General features: G+C 35.4%; 1 protein-coding gene across 2 annotated transcripts; it reads left to right on the plus strand.

Annotated features, from left to right (window-relative positions):
* The first annotated feature begins 8,455 nt into the window (after positions 1-8,455).
* On the plus strand, positions 8,456-13,179 carry LOC113757074 (putative late blight resistance protein homolog R1A-3). Of its 2 annotated transcripts, none has more exons than XM_027300480.1 (2): positions 8,456-12,056; positions 12,856-13,179. In XM_027300480.1, the coding sequence occupies exon 1, from the start codon at positions 8,528-8,530 to the stop codon at positions 11,990-11,992; it is 3,465 nt and encodes a 1,154-aa protein (XP_027156281.1). In that variant the 5' UTR covers positions 8,456-8,527; the 3' UTR covers positions 11,993-12,056; positions 12,856-13,179. The 2 variants fall into 2 exon arrangements, with proteins under 2 accessions (XP_027156281.1, XP_027156280.1); XM_027300479.1 differs by having other exon boundaries at positions 12,875-13,179.
* Positions 13,180-15,012: the final 1,833 nt, after the last annotated feature.

The raw sequence follows: 15,012 nt of genomic DNA on the forward strand, positions 1-15,012 counted from the left end.
TTGATGTTCCTTTTGTCAATTAATCTCACAAAAGCTTGAGCCCCACTCTATCAATGTCCAATTGCTCTTTGCAAAGTGTAACAGAGAGAGAGAGAGATAGCATAATGTTTTGAAAATCGAGTCGGATCGGCCGGTTCGACTGATTGAACTGCGAACCGACCATGGCACCGGTCCGGATCTATGTCATAGTTGACTTTGTCAGAAAATCGATCGAATTGTGAAAACCACCGAACCGGTGGTTTCTGGTTTTCAACTTTTCCCTTTTTTTTTTTTTTAAAGTTTTGCAAAATGCAGCTATCAAGACCTTTGTAATAGAAGACCAATGTATTAACCGTTACACCATCACATTTTATTAGTTTTTTTTGATAACTTATTTATATAAAACAAAACCTCATATTTCTTTTTTCCATTTTTCTTACAAAATCTCATTCTCTCATGACACTTTATTTTTAATCTTCAACTCTCTCTCTCTCTCTCTATTCTCTTTTCTTTCGTCACTCCCTTTTTAATCAAACCTCTTTATTTTTAATTTATTGATGTTTTCTTCCATCTTTTAATTTTGTTTTTGTCCATTAAATTGAAAAAAGTTAAAAAAGAATTATTTTTCTTTAACCCAAATTATTTAATGCCACAACCACTCACTTTTATCTCATTTTTTGTTTCTTATTAAGTTTACATTTCTATTTTCGATTCTCTTGACTTCCTTCGAACTCCAAACTTCCTTTTTTAAATTGCAATCTCTAAATCTCAAAACGTAAATTAAAATTTAAGTTCACAATATCTAAATTCTCATAGACGTGAATTTTGTATAATTTCAAAACATTGTGATATTTTTGGGTTGGACTTAGATATATTGAAATTGAAATGAAATTTATTTGTTTTAACTTATAATTTTAAAAATTTAATTTTAAAAATCCAAGTTATTAAAAAATAGTAAACTTTTCATCATATAAAGTATTAAATTAGTCCATTACATGTCTTATTTTGTACATATATATATTTATATAAATTATTTTTAAAAAAATTCATTGAACCGGAATTGAACCGATCCGACCGGTTAAACCTCGACCCTTTCACTTCACCAATTCAATTAACAGTCCAGTTTTTAAAACATTGACAAAAAGGGTTCCATGAAGGAAAGAGGAAAATGAGTAATAATGAGTTAATCTTATATACACTTTTAGTGTATACACTATCACCATTAGATATATGCCACATGTACAAAATTTGATTGTGAAATCCAAAATTTGCTCATGTATTATCCATCTAATCATGATAATGTATGCACTGACAGTGTATATAAAATTTATTCTAATAATATAAACCACAGAACTTTTGGCAAATACATACTTTAATACTCGCAACTTCTGGGATTCTTGTGTTGATTATATAAGGCTTAAGAGGAAGTAGAGGTGTAAACTTTGTCAAAATTGACATAGCTATCGGATATTGATAGAGTCAGATTAGTTTCAGAAGCAACACAAATCAAGAGACAAATACAAATTTTCAATTGAACATTTGCCGAATCAAATGACAACAATTATATTTTTAAATTTTTTGGTAAGAAAAAGTAGCTATAATTAAAAAGAATAAAGGACAGCAATTTTCAAGTCTTGGGAATAAAAATTCCCATCATATCTTGTGCTAAAATGTTACAAATATCAGGGGTTGTATTTCTACCATTGAAGATTTGTCAATGTTAACCTCAGCATTAGATGGCAAGTGCTCCCTTTTTTTTTTTAAATGCTAAGTGTTCCCTTTTTTTTTATGTCAAGTTCGAGAGTGTTGAAACAGATGCAGCGGAACGGAAGAACAAACAAGAACAAGCAAGAACAAATTTAGGGAAAATCATATTTTTATTAGGGTTCGGAATATATCAGATATTTTGTACAGAATGGATATAAGGTATATATATACAACCAAATAACCAAAACGGATTGGATCCAAAAATTAGGCCCAAAAACCGAGACCCAAACTAAAACGGATACAATATCTAACATATACCGTAAGTTTCGGGGGCGTTGCCCCTGTACCCCCACCGGGGGCAATGCTGCCCCCCAGCCAGGGCGCGTCGCCCCCTGGACTCCCGACTCGCTGACCGGGCAATGAGACCCCAGAACAGCTCAGCGAAGGTCGAAGATCTGATTCAAGGCATTTCAAACAGAAAGCTTAGCTCTATGGGCAAGCATGGTGGCATTAAAAAAAACTCATAATATGAATTGTATCTCAAATCAAGTACCAAAAATGTGAAGGGGGTTAAGTGCTACACATTTTAATATAGAACGTAAAGTAGAACAAAGAGATACCTATGAAGGTTCTCTGTATCTTACCAAGAAAACAAAAAACAAAAAGAAAGACACACATATACATATATATATATATGTATATATGTATTGTTTGCAAAAGCGCGTTCAAAGAGATATGCCAGTCCAAATTTTATTAATTAAAATAAATAAGGAGGGGTCACAAACCTAACTTCCAAGATATGCTAGATAAATAATAAATAAGAAGTATTACTCCTTTGCATTGTTAGATCTAAAATATGCAAAACTAATTCTCATGTACTTGATTATATTGTAAATATTGGATTCTCTCATTGTTTAGTATTAAACTAGCGCAATAAAGTGTAAATGTAAAATTCTAAACTAGTCCTCACACACTACATTTACACAAAATCTCTAGTCCCTCCCCTTTCATAAGTAAAAAAAAAAAAATTGTACATGGTATTTATTCTTCCAAAATTTCGTATGCAATAATTCTCATTCTCATTGAATCAAACCCATGCTACAGGAATTACGTAATTCACAAACTACATGACAATGATCTGCTTTTTATAGTCAACAAGACTTCTGACTGACAAAGAAAATACCTGAACTAATGCTGCAAACAATTATTGACACCACTAAATTGATTACTTTTAGAAATGGTAGCAAGTTTTTCAAGACTGACTTTATCCAGCTTTCAATCAATCCATATTTTCTGTGTGCTGTGGAAAATTTTTACAAGAATTATATAAGCTATGAATTTCACTCGAAAGAAATGCATACAATTTAATCGCATTCATCACATTTGAAAACCAGGGATGCCACAGGGGCATACATCTAAATGAGACATAATATTCACTTATTAGACACTAGAAAGCTGTGTAACTAAGCTTATATCAGAGTTCATCGAAGCATATTTGCTAATTTGAGAATTAAGATAACTTTTGTTGCTTAAATCTGGTCCTGTATTTAGACAGAGATTTTATTCAAACAGAAGATGTAACGGTTGGAGAGTGCTTCAAAAGAGGGAATTTAAACAAGCCCCTTTCTCTTTCTGGGAGGTTTAGATAGAAGATTATTTGGTAATCTTTGCTTTTGTAATAAACGTTTTGTGATGTAATATGTGTAAAAAAAAAGTTGGTTAACAAGATATATGATTGAAAAACGCGTTAATAACTAATATATATATATATTTGCAAATAATGCCTTATCCAAACAAACATCCTTGAGAGCTAGAACATTCTTTTGTCCTTTAGTATTCTGTCTCCAACTGTAGTACTGCAGAGATAGATCAGTTATTTTTTTTTTCGAATAAGGGACAGGGACGTTGCAAATTGCCACCATTCTTGAAGGTGAAGCCTCATGATTCTCAGAAAAAAAAAAATACAAGGTCCATATCATGGAATATATATCGTTTTTAATGTCACGTATAGAGTCTATAAAAATTATTTTATATTTGCATTATGTTCAATTTGAAATACATTTTTAAACAAAAGAAGGCCTTGTTTGGATGGTATATTTTCAGATTTTTTGTAGAAAAATTACTGTAGCGATTTGATATATGTGAGGTAAAAAGGTAATTGGGAATTATGTTCATGGAAAATATTTTAAAAAATTGCTGTCCAAACAAGCCTTAAATGCACAAAATTGTTTTTGAATAGTTGATCTAATAACCGTCCTAACACTTCTTTTATTATTATTATTATTATTATTAATTGTTTGTTGTCATTTCAACTTTTTTTATTTTAACATGTAGCACAGTGTTGTGCAACGCGGTCGTCAAACCTCATTGCGTCCGATAGCCCAACTCTCAAGTCTAAAATAAAATGGTTAAAGAAGATTAAAATAAAATGGCATTAAGTGCTTTTTCAATTTTGTAGATACTCTCATAATAAATGTCGATATCAAAATAATAATTATAGGTACTAACATAATAATATGTAAAAATACAATTGGATGTGCTTGAATAGGAGATTATTTAGAATAACATTGTAACACTTTTCATGGTATAATATATGTAACGTAAAAAGATAATTAAAATTCGTGTTTATGATACAAGTTAAATAATATTTTTTGTTGGCAAATTATACTAATCAATCGGACCCGTTATCTTTTCTCACTTATGAAATGCGCTCAAAAAATTGTGTGTTACTAATATCTCTGTTAGGATTGTAAATTATTTGAGATATTTTTACTGTAATATTTTTTGTGATGTGATGTATGTGAGATAAAAAGGTAATTGGAAAGATAAAAAGGTGCGTTGGAAATTGTAATGATGATGCAAGCAAATAAATTTTGGCTAATAATTCTCTATCCAAACAGAGCATTACACGGACACAGGTGCAAGTGCAGCACTAGCAATCATGGGAGCCTTTGATACTACTGTATAAAAATAGGACTTGAGGGCCCTACGGTCAATCAATCTGATAAGAGCTTAAACCTTACTCTGTCAAGATGCCATTGATCTGTGTCAAAAGAAAGTGAAAGGCAGAGTACAGTTGGAGCAAGAAAAAGAGGAATATAAGGAGAAAACGTATTAGCCAAGAGAAAAGTTTCAACAAATATGTGAAGAGATTGGAGGTAAGCGGATATTCTATGATTCTTTTAATGTGTTGATCTTATACACTTGATTGTATAACGTCTTTTTCCGGAAGCAGAGCTCTTGAAGGACTACAAAACTAGGACTTTAGCATGTGGAGGCAAATAATATTTAGAAAAATGCTTGTTGTATGGATGTTTATCCTTGTTGGTGCTGGATGTTTACCTTTGTAGTGTGTTTTTGTTGACAAGTCTGATTTTGCTGATCGTATTGTGCCTGAGGTATGGCTTTCCCCTTGCACTGTGCATTTTCTTGAGTATTAATTAATAAAATTTTACCTACTCAAAGAAATTATTTGTATGGATGGTTTTAAGTTCTTGAATGATCCATTTCACTGTTGCCGGGGAACTGATTCGGCTTTTGAACATCTTGGCTACCGGATAGTTTATGGTAGTTATGAATTTGAATGTGTTAAAACAGCTAGGGATGTGTTAAACTGAATTTATTTACTTGAGTCAATCCGTTATATTGTAATCGGTTTAGGAATTTATACTTTTGCTAAGGTTAGGATTAGTGATCCATGTTTGCCGATACAGAACTTGAGGTAAGCGTTTTTAGGAGCATTTAAAAAAAAAAAAAAAACCTTGTAACTTTGTATATCAAAAATTTTTCACTGCAAATATATTTTTGGAGTGATTTTAGAATTTAAAATTTTATTGAAATATTTTTAGAAATTTTTACCACAACTACCTACCACCATCTATTACCACCGGTCACCTCCACCGCCTTGTCCCTTTTTCTCTTCCTTCCATTCCTTCCTCTCTCTCTCTTTCTCCTTTCCCTTTCTCTTCCTTCCTCCTCTTCTTCCCTCTCCTCATTTCTCTTGCAACCCCCCTCCTCTCCTTTCTCGAGAGGAGGGGAGAGAAGGGGAAGAGGGAGGAGGAAGGGGAGGGGGAGGGAAAAGAAGAGGGAGGAGAGAGGAGGAGGAACGGGGTGAGGCAGTGGTGGTAATGAAGGAGAGAGGAGGGAAGGGGTGGTGGCAGTGGCAAGTAGTGACGGAGTTAGGACCTTCGTTCAAGGATTGTAATAATTTTGACTTCAACTTACAATCCATGATTTGTGGATTTTTATGACAGCTAAGTATTGGTTACGACTTTGACAGATATGCACCAATTTCTTTAACATTACAAAAAATTATAAAAATAACAAATTAATATTAGCTTGTGTTGTATGATGTGTAATAGTTATCATGTCATATAATAGAATAAAATCGCGAAGCACTCAAAAAGCATGCATAAGTTTCCACAATATACATTCCTATATGTGTGTGTGTAAGATTCGCATAGTTAGTACATGGTCAAATTTTCACAAGAATATATTTGGTTCACTTGCAATTTTGTCTGTTGGACACATTAAAAATGTTTAATATTAAGAAATCAAAATTTAGTAGACGTAGCATAACAATAGCTTCGTGAAATATGTTTTATTCAAGGTTCTATCGTAGAAATGATAGAGGTAACTGTAAATAATTTTAACACTTTTGAGGGACAATTGTGGGTTTAAATGGTAGATTTTCAAAATTCAGGGGGGCAAAAGTGAAGTAGTGTTGAAAAATTAAAATTTTCTGTAGGCCATTTTGTAGTTGTCCAAAAAGTGAATTGCACCCCTTGAAATAAAGATGGCTCCGCCCAAGGTTGCAGGTAGTGTTGTGTGGTGGGTGGAAGACAAAAGAGTTGGTAGGGTTCATTTTTTTTTTTTTATTATTATTAGATCTATTTGAGATTGTGTGTATTTGAAGTGTTTTTGGAGTGTGTTACTGTAGACTTATTTATGAAAACTTGTATTTAAAATACTTGCTAATCTAAATAGAGTCTGAATTATTCTAACCTTAAACCCAAGTGTAAATTGTATTTTGCCTGCTGCACTTTTACTTATTGCTACAGAATCTCCCTATGGTTTGAAAATGGCCACATAACCCCACCATGATTTATCTGTTTGTCCATCTTGTGATTTAAAACTTACACTTTGTTCATATGCTTGTGCATCTTATTACTTGATGCTTGCACTTTTTATTTAGCTTTACAGCTCATTATTTGGTACTTACAAATTGTTGTTTTCAGTGTATACGATGATATTTGGTATTTACATTTAGTTCATTTGGTTACATGGGCATCAGCGGAAGTGACTTGCGTTCATTTTCCACTTTCGATGAAACCACAACGGGATTACTATATTTGAATATATGAAATTTACTGTGATCAATGATTGGTAAGTGCTAAAGGAACACTATGTTCATATGCTGCGATGTTTCTGCTTTTGGTTGTCTACCTAATGATCGGAGTTCATTACTAAGAATGATAATAGTTTGACTTATTGATTGATTTGATCAACTTCTATATGTTAACATGCATGAAGCGATAGAAAGGTACATGTGTGCTTGCCGAAGCAAATTGTCCGCGTTCACTTACCCCATATTATCTGTTGTTTTTGCAGATTCTGGAATTAGATGCTTAAGCTTGACAAATAGGGAAACGTCTTGATGAATGATTTTGGTCCAGGTTTGTCATTAAGATGTAATTTTATTCTTGTTTTTATTTTGTTGTGCTTCAGAAATAATAGTTAGTATTCTGATAATCTATTTAGGGAAGTTGGAGTCAAATAATTTGTTAACTGTGCACTAAATTCATGGTCTAATTGGCCCTCAGGTCTCTCAAGGCTTGTGGATTCAGGGCGTAACCGAATTGACGGCTAGTTTCCTCTCCTGCCAGAATACTCCAATATCCCACTTCCATTTCAATTGAGATAGTATTTCTGTTCAGAAAAATTGCAGTCAGAGAGTAACATGGGCCAGTCCAGTTCATCTGGCTGCTCTGCATCTCACCACTTTGCTCCTGTCTTAGAAGAGGTGGAGCAGAGATTTGAGAAGCTGGAGAGGCAATTTGGGAAAAGAAAATTTGTTAATTACACGGTCAAGACTCTCAAGGATTACATCCAAACCTTCCTGGTTGATTTCAGATTCCTGATTATGTTTAAGGATATGGTTGACAAGTTGAGCTCAAGGCTTTGGATTGAGTTAAAATCCTCATTGCAGAAAGTTGAATCTGCGATTAATGAGATTGGAAAAGAACTTTTGATTGCTCATCATACTAACGAGGTTTCCAAACTGGTCCAATTGTTTTCTGGATTGATTGAAAAGATTGAGGTCTTGAAGCCACTGATTGAGAAATCCTGTAAGTACTTGCTTGAGGTTGAGGACCAAGGTTGTTGCTGGGTGAAGAATGATCATTGGGATGGATACACTCTCAAATGTATACAAGGGAATCTGCAGACTCTAAAAGAGAAAGCTGATTTCCAGCTTGACCACCATGTGCAAGGACAAATAAAATGCCTCCTTAAGAAGCTAAACTCGCTCACCAATTTCTTGGTCACTGAATCCATGCATCAGACTCGAGAATCCGATCTCAATGCCCTGGGGATTCATGCTGGAGCTGTGACTGTTCGGGCAGCAAATCTGTCTTGTTTGTGTTGGCTGAGTGTCAGGAGCAGCAAACTGGATCCTAGTACGGCACAAGGAATTGCTGGTGCCTTTCCACGTTTGCAACAGAAGCTGGACCCTGCTACTAGTCCAGAGTTACTGGATATGATACTTCGGTTACTAGAAGCCAAAAAATCTCATTCGAATCGTCAATCTACAATTGAAAGATTTTTTGTTTTTCTTCTTGACATGCAACACAACAATGTTCTTCGTTCTGAGATGGTAGGCCTGGTACACTTCTTTATTGAGGTACGAGAAGAACATGGAAAGGAAACCGAACAGCTTCTTCCAGATGTTGCAGCAGTAGTTAGGCAGGCAAGATTTGTTGAACATTCATCAAGCGAAGGAGGTGTACCAGATCTTGTGTATTCCAAGTTGCTTCCTATGATTTATCTTCTCACAGAAGAACTTTTCTCTATTAGACAATTGAGCTACAGCAGGCCCGGCATTAAAAGGAATGATGATGAGCACGCAAGATATCTAAGGGATACTGTTGGAGCTCGAGTTAAACTCCTTCAATCCCATTTAGAATTTTTAAGAATCAAACTTTCGGATCGACCACAAAAGAACATGCAACATTGGAGACTAGTCGTCATGCTCTTTGAACGAGTGGTTGAGCAGCTGTTATCGCTGAAAGACTCATTAGATGCCGGAAGAATCACAAACGGTGAGGCAAGGAATGTGCTCTTTAAGGTACTTCTTAGAATTTTGGTTTTCAAGGCAGAGGCATATTTGATGGATTTACTCAACGGTGATGAAAGTCTCCTTGTAAAGCATCAGATTGGAGCCCTCAAATCCGTAGTTGCATCAATGACAAACATGCCCAGGAAACTCATCTTCATGAACCTTGAAAAGGTACAAAAGGATGAAATATTAATCTTGACGGACATTGAGTCGGTGGTCAGGGAGGTGCTATATCTTTGTCATTCCTTCAATGGTACTGTTTTTACAGGAGGCATGATGAAGGAATGCACTCACTGGCTTTGTGACTTGACACAGAAAATCAAGGAAGTAGTTGAGAGGATTGATGTCCCATTTCCAAAAATTGAGTTCCCCAAGACTAATGGATTAGGCTTTATTGGTTTTCTCTTGATAAAGCTAAAGGGGCAGTCGATGAGATATGGGATTGGCCCACTTAATTGTGTTAAGCAACAGATTGATGACATCCTACAGAATCTGACATTCTTGAGATCTTCCATCATGAAGCAGGATGCCAAGTATCAAGAATGCAAGGATGCAGCTTACATGGTGGAATTTATCATTGACTCAATTCTTCTTGGAAATGGATCCAGATGGCATAATTTTTCATGGCTTTACCGCGTCTCAGAAAATATAAGGCATATCCGGATTCTTCAGGAAACAGAATGTCAAGAGAAGACCTGCAATTTGGAAGTCACAAATGCTGCCCAGGCCGTGGTCCGTCAGATCTCGCAGACTAGTACCTTTGAAGTTAATGAAGATGTGGTGGTACTAAATGACCAGCAACAAATGATAGTTGATCGACTAACAAGAGGATCATCACAGAGAGAAATAGTCTCGATTGTTGGAATGCCAGGGATTGGCAAGACAACTCTGGCAAATCAAGTGTATTATGATCCTAAAGTTGTGTATTACTTCCATATTCGTGCATGGTGCTGTGTTTCACAAGTGTACGCAAAAAGAGACTTGTTGCTTGGCATTTTACAGCAGATAATTGAGCTTACTGACAGTATCCTGACGATGCCCAATGAAGACTTGGAATTTATGTTGTATAAACAATTGAAGGGAAAGCGTTATCTAATCACCATGGACGACTTGTGGAATATTGGTGCATGGGATGACTTAAAGAGCTCATTTCCAGATGATGGAAATGGAAGTAGGATTATGATAACAAGTCGTCTGGAAGACATGGCTTTGAATTTCTCACTGGAAAGTAATCTTCTTAATCTTCGTCCCTTGTCTGATGGTGAGAGTTGGGAGTTACTAAAGATGAAGATATTTCCTAAAGAAATCTGTCCTGAGGAACTACTACAAGTTGGAAAGGAAATTGCTAGGAGTTGTAAAGGACTACCTCTTTCTCTTGTTGCAATAGCTGGTCTCCTTCAAAAGACGGCCATGAAATCAGACTCGTGGAAAAAAATTGCAGAACGTTCAAATGCTATCATTGTGAATGATCCACAAACGAGGTGCATGGACATCTTGGAACTAAGTTATGAGCATCTGCCAGATTATCTGAAACCATGCTTTCTTTTCTTCGCTATGTTTCAAGAAGACAAGGAGATTCCAGTTAGGAGATTGATATGGCTATGGATGGCTGAAGGTTTTATAGAGAGAAAAGATTCGAAGAGCATCGAGGATCTTGCTTTGGATTACTTGAGAGATCTGGTTGGTAGAAGCTTGATAACAGTTTCCAAGAGAAGATCCAATGGTGGTGTCAAAGCATGTCGGATACATGATATGGTACGCAATGTTTGCTTGTCAAAAGCTAAAGAAGAAAAATTTTTGGGATTGGTAACTGGTGATGATGAGCCTTATTCTTTTTTCTATGATAGCGATGATTTTGATGATTTTGATCCTTCAAATTCCATTACCTACAAGGAACATCGACTATGCATTTCTGTTAGCCGGCAACAGTTTGTTAACTCAAGACCTTCTGGCCCATATGTTCGTTCTCTTCAGTTCTTTGCCACTACTGATGCTTATCCAAGATGCCCTTATAATGTCTCATTCATTTCCAAGAACTTTAAACTTCTTAAGGTGTTGGATTTGGAAGCAATCAATATGGGTAGTTCCTTTGCTGATGGAATAGATTCACTTATTCAATTGATTTTTCTAGCTGTTGGTGGTGATATTGATTCTATTCCATCATCATTAGCTAATTTGAGAAATCTGGAAACTCTTTTGGTGAAGGGACTGAAAGGTAAAAAGGTCTTACTACCGGAAAGTATTTGGAGGATGACAAGTTTGCGACATGTTCATGTGAAGAATAATGCTTCTTTTACACTACAACCTAAAGTCACCGGAATTGGCTTTCAATTAAAGAACCTCGTCTCCCTCTCCGTACCATCTCTGATTTTTGGGGAAGATGCAGATGAAATGATAAGGATGTTGCCCAACCTTCGAGAATTGAGTTGCATTTTCTCAAAATCAAGGGGTTCCAGAGATTACTATCAGTTTCCAAGATTGGAAAAACTGACACAGTTGGAGTCGCTCAAGATAGTATATCGTGGTAGGACTATTAAGACAAGTCCATTGAACTTCCCGTTGGGACTGAAGAAGTTGACATTAATAAATTTCTTCTTGCGGTGGGATCATATCTCAACAATTGGCAGCCTAGAAAATCTTGAGATTCTCAAATTGTTATCTTCAACTTTCGAAGATACAAGGTGGGAAATGAAAGAAGGGGAGTTTCACAAGCTCAAATACCTGAAATTGGACAGTCCAAACATTGTTAGCTGGGTTGCCTCCTGTGATGACTTGCCTAATCTTCAACATCTAGTCTTGCAAAAATGCGAGAATCTTAAGGAAGTCCCAATTGATTTTGTGAGAATCCCAACTTTGCAGCTAATTGAGGTGCAACGGTGTGGAGACTCAGTTGAAGAGGCAATTAGGCGACTGCAGCAGGAACAATTTGAATATGGAATTGAAGATTTGAAGGTCCTTATCAACCATTAGATGGAAATCTCAGATCTTCATAAATTTAGGTTGATCGTTGGCGTGCTTTACATCCCAGTGACAGGTACATGAATTTGTCTTAGTTGATTATTTTACCTCATTTTTGCTTATTAACAGGGTGTATTCTTTGCTCACTAACCAATGTAAGGCCATTTGATATGTTTAAATGTTGGAGTTGTAAACTTTCAGCTTTCTATTTCTTGCAGAAGTAAACACTATTCAACTGATATCTTGCTGCTGTCCTTTGACAATGTCTTCAATAAGTCCTCTTGTCATAGTGTAATCGTTTAGTTAAATCAACTTTAAAATATCTGGAGGAGCCTTTTCAATGCTTTTTCATGCAAATCACATTGTAAATTGCATTCCTGTTTAAGACAGGAATTTCAACAAAAGTTTTCATGCTGCAAGAGCTTGAGAAAGACTAATCATGTCTATTAATAGACTTTTTAGGGTGGCAGAGTGATATGGTTGTATACATGATGGAAGGATGGTTGTTTTTCCCCCGTCATCTCCACATTGATAGGATGAAGACTCGCTGAAACTTACCAGAACAATAACTTTGGAGGGCTAGACATATCTTCTCATTTACCAATCTTTTGGCAGCCTCTACTTCTTTGTGCTTCATGGAAAGAGAAGATGCATTCCACACATAAAACCACCTGAGAAATTTCTGAAAACTAATGATTTTTGTGACTAATTTAAAATTAGTTGCTTTAATATGCAATTGTAGTTCAGTGCTAAACTTAAACAACCAAGGGACTATCGGTTGTTTCTTTCATCTTTCTCAGTCTCCATATCTGTATGATTATGTTCAATTAACTGGATTTTTGTTCAACAACTACTGCTTTCTTGGCATAAACAAGGTGCTGGTGTTTGTTGCAGTTGAAGTGAAGGAGGACGTACTTATCTCAGAAGCTCCTGGAAAAGAATTGGCAAAGTTACATCAGCAAGGCCTTGGTGATGATGATTCTTTTGCGTTTAGATGGTGCTACTTTCAAGCTATTTTGCATTTCTTTCCCTTGTGTGATGACTTGGTGCTGGTCTTAGATTGGACTAAACTCTTTTGTTCTTTGTCTTGCTAAGTGCTTGTGAGTTGTGATCTGAAGTCAAGACTGCCTGCAGTGAGAGAATGAGGGTGCACTTGTGAACTAGTTGTAAAGTTTTTTATTATGCAAACAAATTTGAGTTAGAAGCATGATAGGCCGCGACCTAGAATTAGTCTTTACTGGAAAATTTGTTTGTCTTATTGCTGTCTGTCTGTTCAAGAGTGAATGTTGATGTTTACACCTATTAATATTGTTGATTAGCAATATCTAGTGTAGCTTAAATGTCTGATACATCTCGATTATAGACAATTTCTGATGCAATAAATTGATTTTTCTGTCCTAAAGGAAGTTACAAACAACTTCAGAATGATAAATTTATGCTGGAGTTGATGGAGTACTTGAAAAAGAATAACTTCAGCTAGATTTTCCTGAAAATTGAGGTAAAGAAAAGTTTAAGGAGGTTCCTTTAGTCTGCTGATATTTCCATAGATTAGATGACTCGAGGTGTTGTGTGCAAACATTGCTGTATTACCCAACTGAGGAGTTACAACTGTTGAATGGGAACGAGAAGTTGATTCTTAGGTTCTGGAACATGTAGAGTGGAATTGCTATTCCTGATAAAATATAACTGAGGAGTACCAAATCAAGACCTCATTATCAGGGTTTAAGATGTTCATGTTGTTAAGAGTCATTTTACATAAAGCACCTATTGTTTGTTCTTGTTCAGACTTTACCAGAAAGAGAATCTGAATGTGTATGTTTACACATGTCTGTATTAATTCAACTACAATATCAATGGTGGATTTCTACCTGTATCACTAGATTAGGAGGATATTCAACTATCTGCAGTTAATAGTTTGGAAGAACTTTGCATCAACGGTTCGATAAATTATGTGTAGCTAGAGCTGGCAATTTGTCCCAAGTCCCAATGGGCTACCCATGCCCAAAGGAACTTTGGGCGGGATGGGTATTATAATTTGGTATTGGGTTTAAGTTGGGACATATCCCAACTATACCCATTAATGAATGGGAAAGGATGGGAAATACTTGGGTACCCATTGGGCTCAAATGGCAAGGGCTCTGTTTGGATTAGCTGTTTTTGGTAGGTGTTTTTGAAATATTTTTATTGTAGCAGTGTATATGAAAAATTTTTACTATAAAATTTTTTTGAAATATTTGATATATTAATATGGATGGGATGTTTCTTGAGTTATTGTATATTACTGTAACATTGTATTTGAAAAACTTATTTTTTGAAAAAAAAGTCAATCCAAACGGAATCTTAGATTCAAAAATTATCTTTAACAATTTTTATAGTTATACCATCGAATATAATCTAGTAGTCTTCCTAGTCATTATCCACAAGAATTTCCAGCATTTCAGTTAGTTTAGACCTGTCATCCTTGGATAATGATAAGGATAAATATTCAACATCCTAAGGACCTTGGCCATCTTGATATATGTTGGAATATGGCTGTATATCTATCTTTTCCTTTATTTGTTAATCCAATTTTTGGTGGGAATCTTGAGTATAAAGCACTTGCATGTTTATTTAATAAAACTAAAAGAAATTTAATAAATCAAAAATATTAAAATTATATAAAAATAAAAAATGAATTAAAGGAAAAAAAATATGTAAAAAATGGATTTGGGTATTGGGCGGGATCAATCTAAACCCATCCCAAAATGATCCCGCCCAAGTTAGTCCCAAAACACATATGGGTAAGATTGGGCCCAAACCCATATGACTCGGTTCCATCTCAAACCCAAGCAAATCCCGCCCATCCCGCCCATTTTGCCACCTCTATGTGTAGCCAACCAGAATAACCAACCTCTCTGTCTTCACAAGGATCAAAAGTAAAGATCATCCTTGAGCTTCTGAATTTGTTAAAAGGTTGAGATTTGAGGGCTCCCTAATACTGACACTTGCTAACTTAATTCCGGGACTGAAACGTTGTGCTGTAATTTAATTAG

This window comes from Coffea eugenioides, unplaced genomic scaffold (assembly GCF_003713205.1).
Source record: "Coffea eugenioides isolate CCC68of unplaced genomic scaffold, Ceug_1.0 ScVebR1_2697;HRSCAF=3773, whole genome shotgun sequence".
NCBI classification, from domain to species: Eukaryota; Viridiplantae; Streptophyta; class Magnoliopsida; order Gentianales; family Rubiaceae; genus Coffea; species Coffea eugenioides.

Coding starts and splice junctions, on each gene's coding strand:
- LOC113757074 (XM_027300480.1), top strand. CDS start 8,528: ATGCAACACAACAATGTTCTTCGTTCTGAGATGGTAGGCCTGGTACAC.